Source organism: Colias philodice, chromosome 18 (assembly GCF_061535455.1).
Source record: "Colias philodice isolate Cphi_HAF_F1 chromosome 18, ilColPhil1 Martin Lab GWU primary, whole genome shotgun sequence".
In the NCBI taxonomy this organism is placed as follows: domain Eukaryota; kingdom Metazoa; phylum Arthropoda; class Insecta; order Lepidoptera; family Pieridae; genus Colias; species Colias philodice.
This window is the reverse complement of record NC_143103.1, coordinates 968690-989367: the sequence shown is the minus strand read 5'-3', so window position 1 is coordinate 989367 and position 20678 is coordinate 968690. Positions and strand designations below refer to the sequence as shown.

At 32.3% G+C, this 20678-nt stretch overlaps 1 protein-coding gene across 2 annotated transcripts in view; it reads left to right on the top strand.

Moving 5' to 3' along the window:
• LOC149480221 (cell adhesion molecule CEACAM5-like) overlaps positions 1 to 20678 on the top strand; it is an 82112-nt gene that overhangs the window by 27899 nt on the left and 33535 nt on the right. For both annotated transcript variants that reach the window (XM_089706960.1, XM_089706958.1), the window contains exon 3: positions 14241 to 14364. In XM_089706960.1, coding sequence (XP_089563086.1) covers positions 14241 to 14364 — 124 coding nt within the window. The remainder of the gene's footprint in view (positions 1 to 14240; positions 14365 to 20678) is intronic.

The following is a 20678-nucleotide window of genomic DNA, read 5'->3' as shown; positions in this document are numbered from 1 at the left end:
TTTTAGTGTAAGTAGTGATTAATTGGTAAATTCTTTCAATTTGTGTTATGTTTGGATGCTATGTTTTAAATAGTGAGTATTTAATAGGTTATGTTGTTTATGTTATATGTATGCCGAAATTATCCCTACTAATCCTACTAATATTATAAATGCGAAAGTTTGTATGGATGTATGGATGTTTGTTACTCCTTCACGTAAAAACTACTGAACTGATTACAATGAAATTTAGCACACATATAGAGGGTAACTTGGAATAACACATAGGATAGGTTTTATCCCGGAAATCCCACGGGAACGGGAACTATGCGAGTTTTTCTTTGAAAACGCGGGCGAAGCCGCGGGCGGAAATCTAGTAATATTATACCGCTAGTTATTAGATACATAAAGCTTTCGTGTTGAACATTGAGTCATATTTAAAGGTTATAATAAAGTCTCTAATATATTCCTGCTTTATTATCTCTCAAACCAAAGCTTCCTTATAATATTATTGCTACATAATATATTTCCTACTAAAAATAATATGAGTAAAGTACAAGGATAAATGTGGGTAGATTTAAATTTTAAATAAACATTTGTTGTACAAGCACAGCAACGTGCTACGTAGACGAATGTATTCTTAGGGTATCGCCACACTAGCATAATTATTCGGAACCAATTATTCCTTTAGAGATTTTACGATTTTGAGACATGGAGCTATAATAACGAGTTTTGGTACTTTCACCTGGATGAACTTCTTTAAAAGTAACCTACTCAATAATCGTGTTTATTGTTTTAGGCTAATAAATTCGAACCTAAGCGGGCAATATTTTTGTGACTACTCGTTAAAATACTGGTACCTAACTCCGTTTAATCATTTTAACAGCGTCTATTTAATCTTTAATAACTCTTATTTAGTATTTGCAATGTTTTGACTAAACTTTCACCACTGACTCTTTCTTTTTTATGGCGTTTTCTCAATGTAGTTTTCTCGATAAAATATGTATGCAAAGTATGCAAACATCATATTATTATTATCTTAAAGAGCAGCCACATGTGCAACCGTCCTTATAATATAGATTTGATTGTAGGTGCAATGTATTGCAATTTCCTACTTCAATGCCGACGCAGCTGCGCCTCGGTAAAGTGCTGGAGAATGTAACTATTATGTACAGTACGTTTATGCTAACACTACTGTATTTGTTACATGAGACCTGTTCTTTGTGCCGAAATGTTACGTACCGAGATAATTCAGTTAACGACAAGTATAATCGAAATTAAGAGTGAACGGGTGCCTTCTAGGGAAGCGTGCTCAACCAAGATCTCGTCTGATGGTAAGCTGTGATGTGGTCTATGATGGAGCGCGCTTAAAAGGTAACCGTTCACTCTTTTATCTTCGTAGGTATGTACTTGCTGGAGAATATATTTCGGAAAAAAGAACAGGTTTCATATAACAAATACATAAGTGTATAAGTTAGTAATTTATTAACCAAAAAGCTATAAGGGAGAGGGACAGGGCTATGTAGAATTATTATCTTTATACATTGAACCTTCACAGCGTAGATATAACAGATCAGCGCAAAAGTTTCCATTTATTTACATAATCTTAAACTGGCAGACAGCCATGCGTAGTACTCAGATATTAAGTTGCCTATGTGCTAATCCAGAGTATATACTTTATATTGTTACACTTTGTGAATTATAATCTTGGCAGCAAGTATTTCAAAACCATTAGTATGTATGCACCTGGTTCTTCAGCGTGATATCTACTACGGGCATAGATTTGAAAACCATTATTTAAAAATACTTTGTTAGTAGCTTTGTCCATTTCTTTACATTAAAAGTGCACGAGCACAAATAATTTATGAGTAAATATGAAAATAATTACAATATAATCCAACGATAGAATAATTGAGCCAAAAATTGGATGAGCCATTGCGAACGACCTTGGCGTCCCACATTCCGTACATACAAGCCCAATATATTAACATACATACATATCCCTGGTCCCAAATTGCGAAACAGGTCGAAACCTCATTAAATTAGAATTAATACCACAATACAGATTAATTTGTGCGCTAAAACGGTCAGACTGTTACGTTATGTAAATAGCTTATGTTGTTTAAGTGATAATGATGTTATTATTACATAACTAATTATGGTGTGGTTACTACTTTGTTAGAGAGTTAACCCATCATTAAATTTCGTACTCAGTTCCTTTTCATTTGACTACAAAAAAGCTATCAGTCGAGTATTAGAAGTCAGCATTATTAAGCTATCGCGGGCCTTGAGCGCGGGGACCGCATCCAGAAATTCCGTAACGAAAAAACCTCACGCTCCCCACTCCGACGGGCGCGGAGGTGTGGCTTGAAGGCATAGCATGCAATAGCTTTACCGCGGCAGTCCCCGAGTGCCACACGTCTTTTTTATGTATTGTTTGGTATCAGTCCACTTCTTACAGGTGCGGTCCACATTTGACATCAATCTAAACTAAATAAAATAGATAAGCACGTAACCTAATCAAACCAGACATTCAGAACCCCGTAACAATAAATCCAACTGAAACTTAAACCAAACTGAAGGCATCTAACAGGACAGCAAAATACATTGTGCGCATAACCACATTGTATACCGAACTAAACAATAGAACTCAAAACAATGTTGAAGCAAGACTTAACAATGAATCGATAGATTTCTACAGTTCTACATTGAAACGTCCTTAAGTAGCAAAAATGAGTGTCGTTGTATTGTTGAATGCAAATAGTCTGAGTACAATACTATCGAAGTTCGTAGAGCTAAGTAAATACGAGACTGGAATGGCTGCAAGTTTTTATTTATTGACGCTGCTACTTCGCGGCACAGACTGCGTTTGCTTGTCAGGGAAATCTCTTAAAGCACTTTGATAATCTGCTTTGATTGTTTGTCACGTTATAGTTTAAGTTGTTATTTTTTTATTTGTACTGTTGTTCAAAAGCAATGTATTTTACAGTATTTTTATTGACAACTAGCGGTCCGCCCCGGCTTCGCCCGTGGTACATAATATTTACGTTTTCTCTACATAAAAACCATCCTCGTACTTCAAGGAATATAATAAAAAAAGAATTGTCGAAATCGGTTCAGCCGTTCTCGAGTTATGCGCTTACCAACACATTTTGCGATTCATTTTTATATATAAGAAGATGGTACATATTTACGTTTTCTCTACATAAAAACCATCCTCGTACTTCAAGGAATATAATAAAAAAAGAATTGTCGAAATCGGTTCAGCCGTTCTCGAGTTTATGCGCTTACCAACACATTTTGCGATTCATTTTTATATATAAGAAGATTAAATTGGTTCTATTTTAACCACATTATTTTTGGCAACGTGGTAGGCATCATCATTTACTTAGCTTTTATTTAACAAAGATTTATTAACAGCAACAAATTAATTATCTACATCATCTCCCATTCATACTCTATTATAAAAATCAAACAAATCTTTAATTTTGCACCCAGATGCATTTAAAACACGTCTAGAATATTACCATTCTGCACTGAAGACAATGCTATCGACGGAGCAACTTTGAATGCTATCTCAGTAAATGAACCTCGTTGGAGACCAGCCTTCTGTCCATGTAATTGTATTACTTGACAATTGGAATAATTTCTAGTCAGCACTTCTTTAAGGAAATCGCTGCTATTGATAGCACTCTCGTATAAAACTGCATTCAATGCTGGGGAAATATTTTGAATTGCTTATGCTTCTATGCGTTTGTGGATTTTATTTTACTGTTACTGTTATGTTTATTTTAGAAACTTCTTCTAGTGTGCTATTTTTATTGGGTTTTTCTTATGTCCTATTGAATTTCAGTCGTCTGGAACATTCAGTTGAGTATATAGAATATAGATCGACTTCGTAACACAAATCCAATTCAAATTGAATCAATAAAACATTAAAAGAAACTTCAAAGGGACAATTTAAAGATCACTTATTATCCAGAGATCACAAAGATGTAAATTACTTTATTTTGTTTCATAATACGGTAATCATCTTGATAAATTCATAATCAAAAATGTCATGTACTTAAATTAACATGAATATTTCGTGTATTTAGTAAACGTTGAAGGCGTTTGTTTAAACAATTCCTATTTTAGTGCCATGCGTCCCGAATAAACATAATTAAGTTGCATCTGTGACAAAGTTCCTACTAATTGTCTCCTTCAGAATTCTACAGGGACGGATTAATATTATTTTCATAATTTTAGGGCATAAGTTTTGGTCATTTTATGATCCAAGGCTAGTTACGACTTACACATCCATTAGAAATACAATGTGCACTACCTGATCATCATACCACAAACTACAATTGACAAGAAAAGGAATTTTTCAACAATACATGTCTATAATTTCCATAAAGTGGCAAACATGTCATACATAGGTACAAAAATTATGTATTACTACTGAAATGGAATCTCAAATAACATGAAAAGATAATATTATCATCCTGGTTTGCTCCTACAGCAAGTGAATTTTTTTTCTGAATGTAGTTCATTAGTACGACAAGGCATTAATGTTTTTAGTTTAGAGGTATACCAACTGCTGTTTGTAAAGTTAACAAAATATATTGAATGACACGTAAGTTACAATAAAAGAATTAAACCATTTAAACTTCATACACAAACTTTCACACACGTACTATTAACATACGGCCTCTTTTAACCATTGAAGGAGGCAATAACTTGCCATAGAGCATCTATCTAAAATCTAATCTATTGCCCTAAGCCTCAAATTTTAGTACAGCCCAACTATCTAACGTAATGAGATAAACGGCGACGGACAGACAAGTTGACTGGCGGTTTATTAATTAGCAACCCTTCTGTTTTAGTGCGTATACAATGTCTTTATGTTTGAATTTCTAGTTTGTAAATTAGGACTGCAATTTCCCTGAGTGCTTATGTTGAATAATATCTAACTATCGTTGATCGAATCTTCTTCAAAACAGAAGTTTTTTATAACATACCAGCAAGTGCAGTTGCGTAAACATCGGTCTAATTTGGGAAAGACAAGGAGACAGCAAATAAAATATAAAACATATTCAATTGTAATAACACCTTTTTTGTAACTACATTCTTGTAAATAAATGAAATTTGAATTTGAATTTGAATTGTGTTATTATAAGTACTTTGGCATAATAAAAGTAGTTAAACGCTGCAATTTTATTCTTTTATTCTTCTAACAAGCAAGGCTGATTATATTCTAAGGATGAAGTTCGAAGGCAACGATATATGAAACATCAATTTAGTTCGTTACTGTATACGTAAAAATAGCTGATTGGATCTGTATAAAAAAATGGTACATAGTTAGATTATAATGTGATAACATATTATTGTTTTTTTTTACCCGAGGATCATGCGAGTGATGCCACGTTTTCCAGCTAGTTTACCGCTAAAATAAGAGAAGAAGCGTTCATTTTATTAAGATTTATTTCATCAACAAAATATCATGTGATTTATCAATCTACGCCGTCAGACTATTCGATTTTTACTTATAAGTAGAATTGATTTATTCCAACGTTGATATTATTTAGCCATTTCATGAAATACCGATTGACCTCGCCTTTGTTACAATACCTTTAGATTAATAGCATTCTAGGAACGCGTAATTTTACCCAATCTCCTGGGAAACGCAGTTATTCTTTGCGTGTTAGGAATATTAATCACATATTATATCAGTAGAAATAGATTTTGGATGAGTTTAGTTTTTTGGAGATTGGGCAGTTTATTTGGTAGGAACAAAAGGGTTTTTGGTATAATGGAAACATAATTAATAATAATATTTTTATGGCTCCTACATACTTAAGAGCCTTAATATTTTAGTCAGTTGTTAAATTTGAAATTATTTTTTCCTTAGTAATCGTATCATCATTTCAGGACTATCTGTTTGTTAAACTTAATATTATCGTATTATCATATTTTGGTAATGCGATACTGTAATAATAATGACCTGCTGTCCATTACAGTCTTTAATCATTTATTTAATGCGTCATTAAGTAATTCCAAAATTTATTATTCTGTATTCATGCTTTACATTTGGAATATCAGACAGTCCACCATCGTCATAATCTGTATTAATTATAAAGTTAATGTGAAAGATTCAAATGCCTAAATTTAAATATTTATTTATGTATAGTACTGTTACGTACTCTTATCTACAAAATGTATTATGACCGCCTCCTCGGTACAGTGGTTGACGCGTGAGCGTAACACCGAGGGGTCCTGGGTTCGATTCCCGGTGGAGACGAAGAAAAAAAAATGGCTTGGTTTGGTAGGACACAGAAGGCTGATCACCTACTTGTCCCTAAAGAAAATCGATCAGTGAAACAGATGTAAGTATAATGCATCTGCCCCTTACCCCACTAGGGGACATGGGACTTCACTACTATTAAAGTAATACTGTAAGTAATAAAATAACATTATTTCAATTGTGAAAGAATCTGTTCTAGTATCCGTCGAAATCGAAGAAAAATAAATAAGAACAAATTGTGACTCATGTTAACAATCCCTTGCAAAAGCGGTTATGAAACATGATAAAAACAAACCATTACAGAAGATCTCACAATTAACCAGAAATGGTACAAAGTATAAAAAGCAAGGAAAATACGTGTGTCAATAATATAGGAGTCTTTCGTAAAGCGGGAGATCTCATACATATTCAATGTGTATTTATTCCCCCATTGGTTTACTCATTAGTGATTATTTTCAACCGTTCGATTGAAGATTTATACGCGTCTATTACATATTATAATGTAAATTTTTAAAGGAAATTGAATTTTCTTTCAAGAGTCACTTAAAGTATCAGAAAACGTTGGAATATAGGACGACTGATTAGCAACCCTACTTTCTAATTCAACTGCTATATTTTAGTTGGCTTTGAAGTAAAGGGAATATGTCTGCTTATTGTAAATTGTTTTTTAAAACTCACTTGACTATTCAGGATAATCAAAAACAGTTCGAAAATAATACGACTTATGGCCCCTAACTAATTCAACTGCTATTTGTCTGGCTTTAAAATAAAGGGAACATCTCTGCTAATTGTACGACATATTATCTAAAAAATTGCTGAATTCATTGGGAAAACTAACTGAATAATCCATTTTTTTGTATGGGTTTTAATAGAAACTGTAAAGCCTTTCTTTTGCATTTTAATACATCAGAAGCAGCTAGCAATTTTGTATATAACAAGCATAGTCATTTAATTACACGTCTTAATTGTGGCGTATTACCCGTGGTCCCCCCGCTATGACCAACTGGTGGGTCTATGGGTAATATTTTTTCCCCGTGGACCCACTGCTATAGAATGATATGACAGTGGGTCTACGGGCACTTGAATTAAAAGTAATTTTTTCCCGTGGTCCCCCGCCGCCATGATTTGAACATTATAGAGACAGGATTACTATACTATCTGCACTTCCCGATTTATGTCATGCGTAATTATTTCGAAATTAACACTTAGTTTCTCGACTCTATCCTAATGCGAGGATGATTTTATGTGTTTGTGTGTGTATATTTGTACGCCTTAATTTTTATAGTTGAGTTAATATTTTCTTGACCATAAGCTTCGTATTTTCGTCTACAGTACTTTAAAATATCCTCGTTCAGTTTTATTTGTGCTTCCTGTTAAGCTAGTGCTGTCATATTTTTAATAAAGGATTTATATTTCTCCTTGCGTTAAGTATTCGTTGGTAATTATTTTTCATTGTATCGAAAATATTGTAGAAATAAGGTTCTTATGATTTGAGATAAAGCAATTTGATGAAAACTTATGAAACACTGTTTGAGGAAAATTTGGTATTTTGACTTGTCACTTTTTTTCTTTTCACTTTTTACTTGTTGTTATTAACGAAAAAGCTGACTATAGCAAGAGTGGTAACAATTACTTATTAAATGAGGACCTAAAATCTTTCCATATGTTTTCAGTATGTATGGATATCTTGTCGATTCTTTTCGGCATTAACGATCAACTTAAACTGTCGTATATTAAAAAAATATATATTAAATAATTATGATGAAAAATTAGATTTATTGAACTTTTATTAAACCAGTTCACATTGAATATATCTTATGTCGTCTTATTAGGTTCTTTGGCATGCCCATTAAAGAGCTCTTATTATTTCAAGATTTCCACTAGTTTTTTATACATATTGGTCAACAAAAAATACTCCGCATTCGTTCATCGCATTAACACGGCCCATTTTAATGCTCTTCCCACTTCAAGCGGCTTAACCACAAAGATTGGCCACGTCATATTCTGATGATGACTTATTAATAAGATAAGCCCAGAGGACAGTTGACGTCATCAGATCGATCGATGCCATACATATTCAAGCTGGGACACAATTAGCTCCATAGTTTTGAGTGCGACCACCAATTATAGACCGGGAGATACTGACACAAAATTTCGAGTCATTTGTAACAGGATGGCGGTTCTACAGGGTTCTTAGTACGCAATGACAAAAAGAAAAATGATGGTGTGAACGCTGGTACCGGCGGCTTAGTCGCGTGGGCGTTAGTCGAACTCGTCGGAAAATAGCGAAAGTCAAACGATTTGTAACAGTATGGCACTTATTTTTCCTGTAAGTTTGAGGATCAACGAATATAAATACAAAATTTCAAAGATCTAGGTGTTGGAAATCTTCACTTATATAAATTAATAATAAATTTATTTTTCAAGTATGACAGCACTTTTTCCCCCTACTAGAAGTATGGCAAATATAATAATGGTCACATTTTATCAAATACTCTCCAAAAAGCCAAATGCAATACTGGTACAAAAAGATAGGCGAAATAAAAAAAAATTTCAGATTTTCGGCGGTATGGCGACCATTTGGAATCGTCCGAAAAGTATGGCATGGCGATTTTCGTAAATGGCTGCACGACGATGGTTACCTGTGCAAAAGTTAGCTTGGTACAAATGGTTGAATAATTGTTTTTTTTAAATCAACACATTCGCGTCGGTATGGCGGGCTGTAAGTCATACCGGAAAAGTATGGCATGACACTACCGCCTACTTCTTTTTTATGGGCTATCGGTAAATTCTAAAATTTTTGTGTTACAAATCGTTTGACTTTCGCTATTTTTCCGACGAGTTCGACTAACGCCCACGCGACTAACCCACCGGTACCAGCGTTCACACCATCATTTTTCTTTTTGTCATTGCGTACTAAGACCCCTGTAGAACCGCCATCCTGTTACAAATGACTCGAAATTTTGTGTCAGTATCTCCCGGTCTATTATATTTGCGGCTCGCTTTTTGCCAGTAATTTGAATTGTCGAGTGCTGCTTTCCGATTGGTGTTTAAATTAGAAATTTGCAGCGTTTGCGAGGTAGAGAAATTAAGGTATAGCAATTGCTCGTTAGGTTGTATTTTGGTTTTGGTAATTATATTTTAAATTATGGTCTCTTAGGATTATTTAGTATTAACTTCTCTTGCAATTTTAATGGATTCTAGGAAGAAGTAACTAGGTATCTTTTTTTGTAACTATCGTTAATCTGAAAAATAAATTCAACTATTTTCTTGTTTAACAATGTTCTCCTTTTTCAAAATATTATTACATAATATACAAGGTGATACTATAAAACATGCCTGTTACTGGTAATGCAAATAACGTAGGTATTATTTTTTCTTATACATCTCCAATGTACATTCAATTCTATTAGATTGATCGATATTCTTTGTCCAACCAAACTATTTTTACGTTACAGATGAATAAGTAACAATAGATATCATTGCTACAGCAATAAATAATAAATACAGTTACCAATAAAAAATACAAAAGGTATTACAGGGCTTACGTATTAAAAAGGGACCTCTATTATTCCATTTGTACAAACCTCGTACCAAATAATATCGAACTTTTTTTCGATGTGCGAAATTCTATTGCATAACATACATTGCTGGTTTTGTTACAGACCAGTTGGTTTGATTGTATAGTGCAGTAGCAATGTACATCGCCCTAATAAATGATATATCCATACAAGTCCAGTTATTAAGAGGGGATCAACTGCTTTCGATACGTCCACCATTTATTGTTAGCGGTGAATTCACGATTTACATACAAACCAGGCTAACTAATCTCTTGTATAGTGGATCTAGATCGGATTTTGTGTGAAAAATTACGTATTTCAAGTTTGTTACTGCATTGAACTGCGCTTGTATTGATTTTGTGTTCAGCTTTCAGTACGGTTTTGGAAGCAATTTAACATATTTTGCTTTATCTGTGCTAGGATGCAATTTTGAAATAGAAAGCAAACAAAATAGCAATTACTGGAATGAGTTTACATTTCTATTTGGAATGATGAATGATGAATACAGAATAATATTTTGTTTTAGAGTTAATTTACATTTAATTAAATATTAGAAATTTTGTTATTATATCGAAAGAAATATCAAGCTAGATATCGACTTTTTAAGACTTTTATATTATGCCTGAAGTAATATTTATAACTTCATCAATTTCATTATAACCACTTTTAGGAGACTTGCTTGTATAAAATTTCATTCATTATATTTGCATTGAATAATATATAATAATAATGTAGACATTGTTAAGTGTAACATCTTTGCAGAAGGTACGATGGGATTGACATCGTCCTTCTGGACAAAATCCCTAAATATAAAGAAAAAAAACCTTATTTTATTTAAAAATAAGGAACACTGACATCGGTATCACCACAAATTACTAAAGAGTTACTACGCAAGTATCAAGTCTCTAATTTAAAAGCAGTTCTACGTAATGTATTAAACAAACACTGAATATCTCGGTTACATTTTTGCATGATTGTATCACACATGCCATGGTTAATGAACATCGCTTCAATGATTTAATTGTTCACTATAATGAAGCCCTAAGGGCTCGACTCACTACGCAGTGTGATATCGAAGATTAAGGATTAAGACATTAACATAATACTTGTAAACTGTATAGGTAATCTATAGGTGAAACTATACAATATTATGTAAAGTTAAAGGTTCATCTTCTTTGTTTTAAGTGTTATTGAATATCAAATAATTTTATGGTTGTCTATTGCGACTTCTTGATAACGTTTGTCTTTTAACATTTTTTAAAATTTCCTGCCTCGTTTTTGCAAATTTTAAAAAATAAGTTATTAACTTAAAATGCAATATTCAGAAAACTGTTTAAATAAAAGAATGTGAAATTATATAATGTTAAATATAATTGACAGAGATATGTATCTCTGATAATAGAAAAATAACAATTCATATTGTCTCCATACATAGAACAACACTTTAAGAACACAATAAATACTAAATAGTAATATAAAGACAAATAAGAACCATTTTATTAAAGCGTTTATTTATATCGTATAGTCATCGATATCACTTCGCGCAGTGGGTAAGTATTCTAATAATTTTCTCTCACAAACCACAATTAATCGAGTCAATAAAACATGCTTGTATTTGAATAAGAATTATCATGAATATGATTCTCATTATTTCATTTAAAATGGGTCCAAGGTCTAAAACAATAATCAGTAAATATTTATTAATTAATAACTATGTCCGTATAATAACAATTATTATACAGATACTCGCAAATTCTTCAATAATGTTTTTCAGTGATCAAATTGTAGGACTGATTTGCAAAGTCTGTGTTTACACAAAATGATATAATTTTAATGTTGCAATGTTTCTGGTGCTGATTTAATTTTCGTAAAACATATTAAGGGTAAAAAGTCCGTCTCTATTTTTCCCACAAGACAAATACCAAAAGCCATATGTTGCTCCATATAGGTAATAAAAAAACAGCATCCAAATAAAATAGCACAATGTGTGTAATAGTTTTGCTTCATTATTCACGTAAATGGGGGTAATTTGAAATAATCATATGGGCCTTCCTCACGAACGCCGCTTATATATCAGAAGTACGAGAATACACAAACAACGCTAGTAATGGTAATATGTTTGGTATAAGTGACAAGATGAACGATTTTATTAAAAGGCAGGTTAAAGGAAGAATGTCTTTATGAGAAATCAAATGAACATCATAATTTGTATTTGATAGAGTTAAAAATTGATTAGCAAAGTGAAGAGGACTGCGTTTGTAAGATTCTTTATTACTGGCAGTGATTTTTACGAGATAATAAAATTGACAAGGAAATTAATAAGCATTGCATCAACCATTAAAAACAACAACAATTGTGACAAGCTGGTGACAATAGACTTGTACTTATAAATGTAAAGAATAACCAACATGGAATAATCCCTAATTTACATAGTCTTTAATCGCTCTCTCTTATGACTCGTATAACATATTTGTTAAGTGCCATCTTCAATTTCAGTTAGTACTCATTAATGGGCAAAGATAGTTCCACGTCATTGTTTACAAGTTTGTCTTTCATTTATTAAATTCCTGACTACAACGTGTTTGCAAATATATCGAATTACTTCAACGTATTGTAGAGATTCACTTACTGTTCCTTTTTTTCATACTGAGTACTGACATTGATCTATTGCACGCCTCATATGCGAAGCGTTGAGGTGGGTACTACTGTCACTTCGCGCAAAACATCTGATTTTTCAAACTTAAAATGTCTTTATGTATCATACATTGCACTTGTAAGATAATACATACACACACATATTAAGAAAAAACACTATTTTTAACGTTCATGATATTTTTGATGTCATTTTTGTTATTTAAACTAGTTAAAAAACAGTTTAAAAAAGTTCTGTCTTGGACGTCCGTGTGTCTGTATGTGCGGATCCTTTTTCTTGTTAACACGATAGCGACCGAAATACTTTACTAATCGAGTCTTTTTTTTTCTCTTACGCTTGAGTATGCTCAGGAATAGAACCCTTTCATTTTTCAGGGTCTGATTCGATGTGGTTTAATTGTTATTAAATAAACAAAAGTAATAATTAATAAATATTTATTAAAAAAAAATTATGAGGCGTGCACTTTTGGATTTTCCAAATTATTTATTGTATGTACTTAGCTGTATCAAAATAAATTCTTAACTCTAGCTGCTCGTCTTTTCCGTCCGGGTAGACATTTTTGCAGGTTTTTCAGTTGTTATCATAATCAAATTGGAAATGAATCCGACAAACCGAAACTTATTAAAATCCGATCAGCCGTTATTGAGTTATAAGTGGTGTATGTATATGTATATGTAATAAGATAAGCAGATGAATGAATGATTTCACTAATTTCTAGAAATTACTGTACCATTTAGATAAAAATGTTCTCAACACATAGAACATAACCTAAAAACGTTAACAATTCCTGGACACTTCCCAAAAGGCCTTTCCCTCTAATCGGGTCAATACGAGCAATACAAAGGCCTAATTCTTCAAAGTTGTTAAGATCAAAGATCTCGTGTGAATCCTGTTACTCGCGACAAAAGCCTTAGAGGCGTCATTAAATTCAAGGTTTACTTGTATTGACCTGTGTTTGACATGGTCCAGTTAATAGCGCCAGTTATAGGATTGGATTTAAAGTAATGGTGTGAATAGATTCGACTTTTTGTTTAGCTGTGAACTACAAAATTAACAGAATAGGATCGAATATACAAGAAATAGTTCATTCATGATATATTCGATGATAATATGTTAATAATGCTTTATTTAATTTAATTACGCTTGATATAATTCCTAATTTAAGAAGACATGTTTTGTATCTTTTCATATTGAATTAAAAACACCACTATTTTAAATAAGCTTAAAACAATATGTCTTTTAGTTTATTTTTATTTCTGTTATAAAACTCATATTTCATATAATAAAAGCCGTTTTTTAATCACATTCACTAAATTCATACCACCAATTATATAAACGAATATTTAATACCCACACGTAAGTGTTTGTGACTTCATATCTGTTTAGATAAAATTATTTTGACAAAATTTTACTGCCAAATAAATGACAATTGATTACACCAGGCGAGTACAGTAAACGAGGCTCTAATGCGACACTGCTTATGGACAATGGACACTTCCACGTGCTTGCGACGTCCTTACGCCTCTTGGCAGCCTTTACGATTTTAAATCTGCACTTGCGGAGATATTATTGTGATATATAAAGGAAAAAAACATTATATAAGAGTATTTTTAGACATCAAAGCTTTGAAAAGTGTTGTATAATATTTTGTGTATGATTTATGAAAATGTGAGGTGATATTTTTTGTCATATTTCCAAATGCTACTTGATAAGAGTCAATAGTCAATAGTCAATAAATCAAGTGCTTATAGTCGCTATTTTTCAGATATAATCCAAGTGTGGTCCGCGCCAGGCGGGGAGACCCGCATGCCATGCGACCTCGCAGCATCAGCTCGGGATGTCGCCATGATGATGTGGTTCAAAGATGGCGACAGGATGCCCATATATACGTAAGATTTTCTTAATTTATAATATAGTATACTTCTTTGAAGGTAAGTTTTTTTCACATCGCATTGGAGCGATTTTATGGTATGATCTGTCCTGAGTATGTTGACTGAAAATCAGTATATATGTATTATTTAACAGTAGGCGGTATATACAGCGTAGGTATACTGTACAATACTTCTATATTTGTGTATGTTTTAAACGTCGTGTTAATAATATCGTATTTGAAATACACATCAACATCTACAATTATAATTTCTTTAAACACGTGTTCTAATGTGTCAAAACACCTGACCTATCCCAATTGCGGGCATGTACAGTCGCGCACAAAAGCACCTAGCTATTTAATTACAACTCAAATCTATGTACTGTTGTGCAGATAACTAATTTGGTAACAGTTGCAAATAACACGGGGTCACGATAAATTATCGTGCGAGGCGTTGACACGCTCTGAACTATGTGTATATTCGTGTTGACAGTTTCATATCTTTATTAATTATCGTCAGGTACAGTTGAGAAGAAAAGGAATTACGGGTAATAAAATAATTAATAAGTTTAACTCGAGTTTTCCTTTGAGATAGGATTCCTGGAATTTAAAGATTAAACGACGGTCTTTCTATTTGTGCCGGAGAATATGATCCGTAGTACAGAAATTAACAAATTATTTTGGATTTAGATACTTATTATTTTAGAACATTAGGTATCTATATTGATAATAATTGTTCTAATCCTAATGTTCTTTCTTAATATAAATCTTTACCCATTTACTTATTATATTATATACTAGCTATGCTCCGCAGTTTCACCCGCGTGGCTCCGCTTCTGTTGGTCTTAGCGTGATGAAACACCGAAAGAATTTTTAAATCGGCCCTGTAGTTCTTGAGATTATCGCGTTCAAACAAACAAACAAACAAACTCTTTAGCTTTATAATATTAGTATAGATTGATGATATCATTTCTCCATCCGACTGTACGCATACGATTGAGGAATCGAGCTGCAAAACGTCACAAAACAGGTAATTAATAACGAGGCGCGGATGTGTGACAGGATTTTGATGGATGAACAACTATCTTGGACATGTTGACTTTATTGACTAGTTTATGTTTGTGACTTTGTACGCATGTTATGCTACTGTTTATGATAAAATACACGTATTTTCATACGAGGTCCTTATGAATAAGTGTATATTTATATTATAACTTTTGAAATTTTACCCTATTGTTCTAACTTATATCTGACTATAAGGTAACGTTAGTATCAAGTCCTTTAACTCAATGAAAAATAATAATAAACCGAATGGTAGTTATTTTTAACCGACTTCAAAAAAAAGGAGGAGGTTATCAATTCGGCCGGTATGTTTTTTTTTTATGTATGTACACCGATTACTCGGAGGTTTCTGAATCGATTTACGTGATTCTTTTTTTGTTCAATGCGGGATGGTGTCGAATTGGTCCCATAAAAATTTTATTTGGATAGGCCCAGTAGTTTTTATTTTATGAGCATTTTTGTCTGTATTTGTAAATGTTGCAAGTACAAGTTTGAAGTCGGTTGTTTTTAACGCAGTTATCACTTGTTTTCATCTAATTAACATACATGCTTATCATATACATATACATAATTATTATCCTATTATATTGCCCTTACTAGGGACATTTTATCTAGCATCCCATTGTTCTCAACTCAGGAACTAAGTTTAGTTTGTTCCTGTATTGAGACGATTGATTCGTGATCTTTATCCATCTATTTCTTTCTATGGACAACTCCCCCATCCTTTTACTCAGTGACTAATAATTAAAACACATCTTGTTAACTTATGACGTCCATAACAATATACCGTAACGAGTGGCTCTATAAATCGTGCTTGAGCCTTTGTCCCAACCAAGACCATACGTATTCCAGTAAATACCTTTGTAATTAACTGTACCTGTCTCACTGTTGCTATCTGACTATGAATATACGTACCTAGTTATAGATTGAACAGTCTAGGACTACGGTTTGGTAAATGTTCTGTGAAATTAGTAACGGGATTGGGTAAAATTGTAATTTTTGCTGTAATTAAGTCTTAGATCTGTCTATTTCTATACTTGAAGTAGGTTCTGGGTAGGTTCTGAGCAAAATTGCAGGCACATTATTTGACGTAAAAATTCCTAAAAATGTAATGTAAAATATTGGCGGTTGTTAAATAGTTTGACTTGAAAACAGCAGTTTAATAAGTAACAAATCCTATTGGATTGGGCCATAAACAAAGAAGAGAAGAAGTAAGAAAAAATAAATACAGGGCAAAATATTATACATACAGAATACAGATTTTATTGCCATCATCTCTACCACCATAACAATTTACAAAACAAATCCCCATGGATCGTCGCAATGAGCAATATTCGTTCAGATCACGTAACACCATCTCATAAAATTATCGATAACGTTCGCAAAACATTCAAAACACAATAAAAGATAAGTATATAGTTCTCGCGTAATTTAATTATGGTTATTTCTATGTTGGGGAAGTAATAGCCGTTAAGATTTCAATTTTCTTTATATAAGTGATACCATTTTACCTGCTTATATTATTTAACTGTAGTAATGTTTAATAACAAGCTTCTACCAATTTAAAGGAATTAAGGTGAATGACGTTATAAGCTGTCGAGTATGTATGTGAAAAGCACCTATTAGATGAAAATTACAAACATTTTATTCGTGCGATTTTGCGTCAAGCAATTAAAAGGGTCCTAATTCTTTTGAAAATCAAATGCTATATGAACTAGTAGATAGTAATACGTAAATATTATAATCATATTATACATATCGAATCAATTGATCGTAGTTTATGTCATGAACAACTGCAACGTTATTAAGCAGCATACATACACTATAGATGCAAAATCAAATATATCACTATAGTCTCTCAGGTAAAGGCTATTTATTAGGGTATCAAATTGGAACACAAGTTTGTTTGTTAATCTACTAAGTGCACCAACCTTTGTATTGCCTGCCACAATATATGAACGCATTTGGCAAACTACGACCGTAGGATATTTGGGTATTTCTTTCTTCTTTAGTTTTGTTGGCGAATTCACTTTAAAAATGTGTATACGTGTATCGATATTCAATTGAACAATAGTAACTTTCTATAACTACCTAAGTATATAATATTTCACTATGGAATTTTGTTTTTATATTGTTTTGTATTTTAATATAGGTTTACTTTATCGTATCGATAAAAGAAATAATACTACAAATCGATTCAAACAAATCTTTCACCAGCAGAAAGGTACATAATTCCTGAATGATAACTACATAATCTTTTTTTGTCAAAACCGGGTGTAGACAGAACAAGCTAGTAAAATATAATTCACAAACAGACCCAAGGAACTTCATCTTCTCCCTAAAATAATATTTTTTTCTGCTTTTTACATTTTTTTTGACGTAATCAACATAAAACACCACAACACGTACCCGTAGAGCTTTTCCCAAAAATGTAAATTTTCAACTCGGATATAATTTATCAAATCGATCCTTGTTTTCCGCGCTGAGCATTTCAAGCAAACTTTAAATAATAGATTTACAATTTTATCGGATATCTAATATTTGTTTTGTAGATTTAAATAGAAATAAGCGAATGCACGAACGATGCTGCTTAATGCCCTGGCCGGTCGCCAGGGCAACGAATCACGCAGGATCTTACGAATAAGCAGCTTCTATTGGCTTCTGCTACGTGTACTACTTAAACAATTTGCCAATTTATTTATTTACGAGCTGAATACAGGTTTGGATTAATTCGTACTTTTATTCTTTACCAAAAAACGTAATTAGCAGACAATAAATATGCACAATATGTTGTAATCTGTTGTGTGTAGACAATTAATTAATCACAACCTTAGGGTCTCCAATAAAAGAGCACACTTCGTCATTAAAAGGCCGGCAAAGCTCTTCCTAGTGTTTAAAGGAGGTGGTGACCACAGCATGAGGTGGCCCCATGAAAAACTTCTTAGCAGATACCTTAATAACAAAAAAAAACTTGGTCATAATGTAATATGACACGACCACGGACAGATAAGTATGTAAACGGCAGTTTTTGAGTTTTATTTTTAACAATATGTTGAAAACAATAATTTAATATTTTCTGTTATATATTTTGAACAAACGTCAGTATAGCTATTGAATACCATGTTTTTGATTGGATACAGACCCTTATGTGCGTGATGACGATCCCTTGGAAAATTTTATGTAAATATACTTTCACCAATTTGTAAATATTGTTTCCATACGTAGATATTGCACAATATAATAATATGTTGAATATTGATGCAATCATCGTGTTACCTATAAAAGTTTAAATAAAAAAATACACAGTTTTGTTCGAATACCAGTTGAAAGTCATAAATGTTTTGCGTTTAAAAAATACAATGCTATTTTCTTAATACATATTTCGTTCATACTCTATCAATTCTTACATAATATAGATTATAGATACAAAGTTACTTCTGTTTGTTGCCAATTTTTCTTGGTAGATGCGAAATTCCGAATCAATGATATATTTTTATGGTTTTTATGGATCTTTGTGACAACCACATTAATAGTTTATCTTTTAGACAAGGCCATAAAATATATACATTCATATGGAAAAAAGGAAAAACAGATGGGAGCAAATGAATATTTTTTTTTATGTCAGAACAAGCAAAGGAGCAGGTGGGCCACCTGATGTTAAGTGGTCACCACCGCCCATAAACACCTGTAACACTTCTTACAGGTGCTTTGCCGGCCTTTTATGGACAAATAAGCTAATATTTGCTCTTTATGTTTTGCTAATAAATCCTTATAATATTATATTACCTATACTAAGAACTTTATTAAGAATTCGCATTTAAATACTTAAAAATACCAATACATAAATACTATTTATAAATAGCATTCTAAATGAATACTTCACTCTAAAACATTTCGAGCACTATTCAAATCTGTCCGTTTTCACTTAAACAAGCTTAATACACTTTCATAATAAAAAAGAAAAAAAATAAACATTTTCTTTAGCTTAAATTTTATCGCAGTATAAAATTTCGTCTAATACTTTTATTGCCGTATTCAAGCAATTGTCAGCAGCCTGGGAACTCTGTGATAAAATGAAGAAATTAAGACGAATTGAATTTTAAATACAGGCCTGAAAACATTCTGTTCATTACTCTTACTAAAGTTTTTCCTTTGGTTGCGGAAAAAAAGAACGAAATACGATTTTTTTCTTGGAAAAGACGAAGTATTATACAGATACAACTTGAGTTAAATAGCATGTACATAGTTATACCTCATGTTTAATTTTCATTCAATAATCGTATTACAATAATTGTATGTTTATTAATATAAACCTATCACCTAACAATTAGCAACTGTAAATATTTTAAGGATACTATATCATCATTTCATAGTAATTTAATTTTATGTACTTTAATAAAAAGTCAAAGGGACTGCCAATGGAAAAAACTTACCTAATTTAGAATTTTAATATTATAATACTTAATATTAACATGTGCACGCGATTAGCATGTCGGTGACGCAAACCTATAATCTTATATATATATAAGAATGAATCGCAAAATGTGTTGGTAAGCGCATAACTCGAGAACGGCTGACCGATTTCGATAATTCTTTTTTTATTATATTCCTTGAAGTACGAGGATGGTTTTTATGTAGAGAAACGTAAATATGTACCACGGGCGAAGCCGGGGCGGACCGCTAGTAATTATATATTTCCTTACGAAAAAGTGCTAAATGTAGCAATAACAGTATCAACATTCAAAATTGAGAAAAAAATGACAACCCACAGTGTCATTTCAATAATTGTATAAAAATTCAAAATCGAGAAAAAAGTGAGTTTCAACAGTAAGGGCTTGGCAATTGTCCAAAAAGCGTTACGAAGGTACGCCAATACAGATGATAGCGTTGGCTGAAATGAATCCTGTGCCTTAATTACGGAAAGCTGAATAAACAAGTGAATTGTTCAAAATAATTGTTCTAGCTTGTTATACCTGCATGGGACTGATTAACTTAATTCACTTTTAGAGCTTTTTTTAACGCTTTATTTGCAAAACAGTTAGAAAAACGAATACCTAAACACATTATGTATTTGTAAAAAGCGACGTCATTGTTCTATAGTGATCTTTTCACAGAGTCTAAACTCTAAAGCTTATAAAAAGGGCACTCTACCGCATCATTTTCTATTATACCTACGTAGTTTCTTTTTATTTATGTACCTACTCATTTCTAGTCATTAATTTAATCAAGTATTTTTTCCATTCCTTAAAAAATATCAAACACACATTGAAC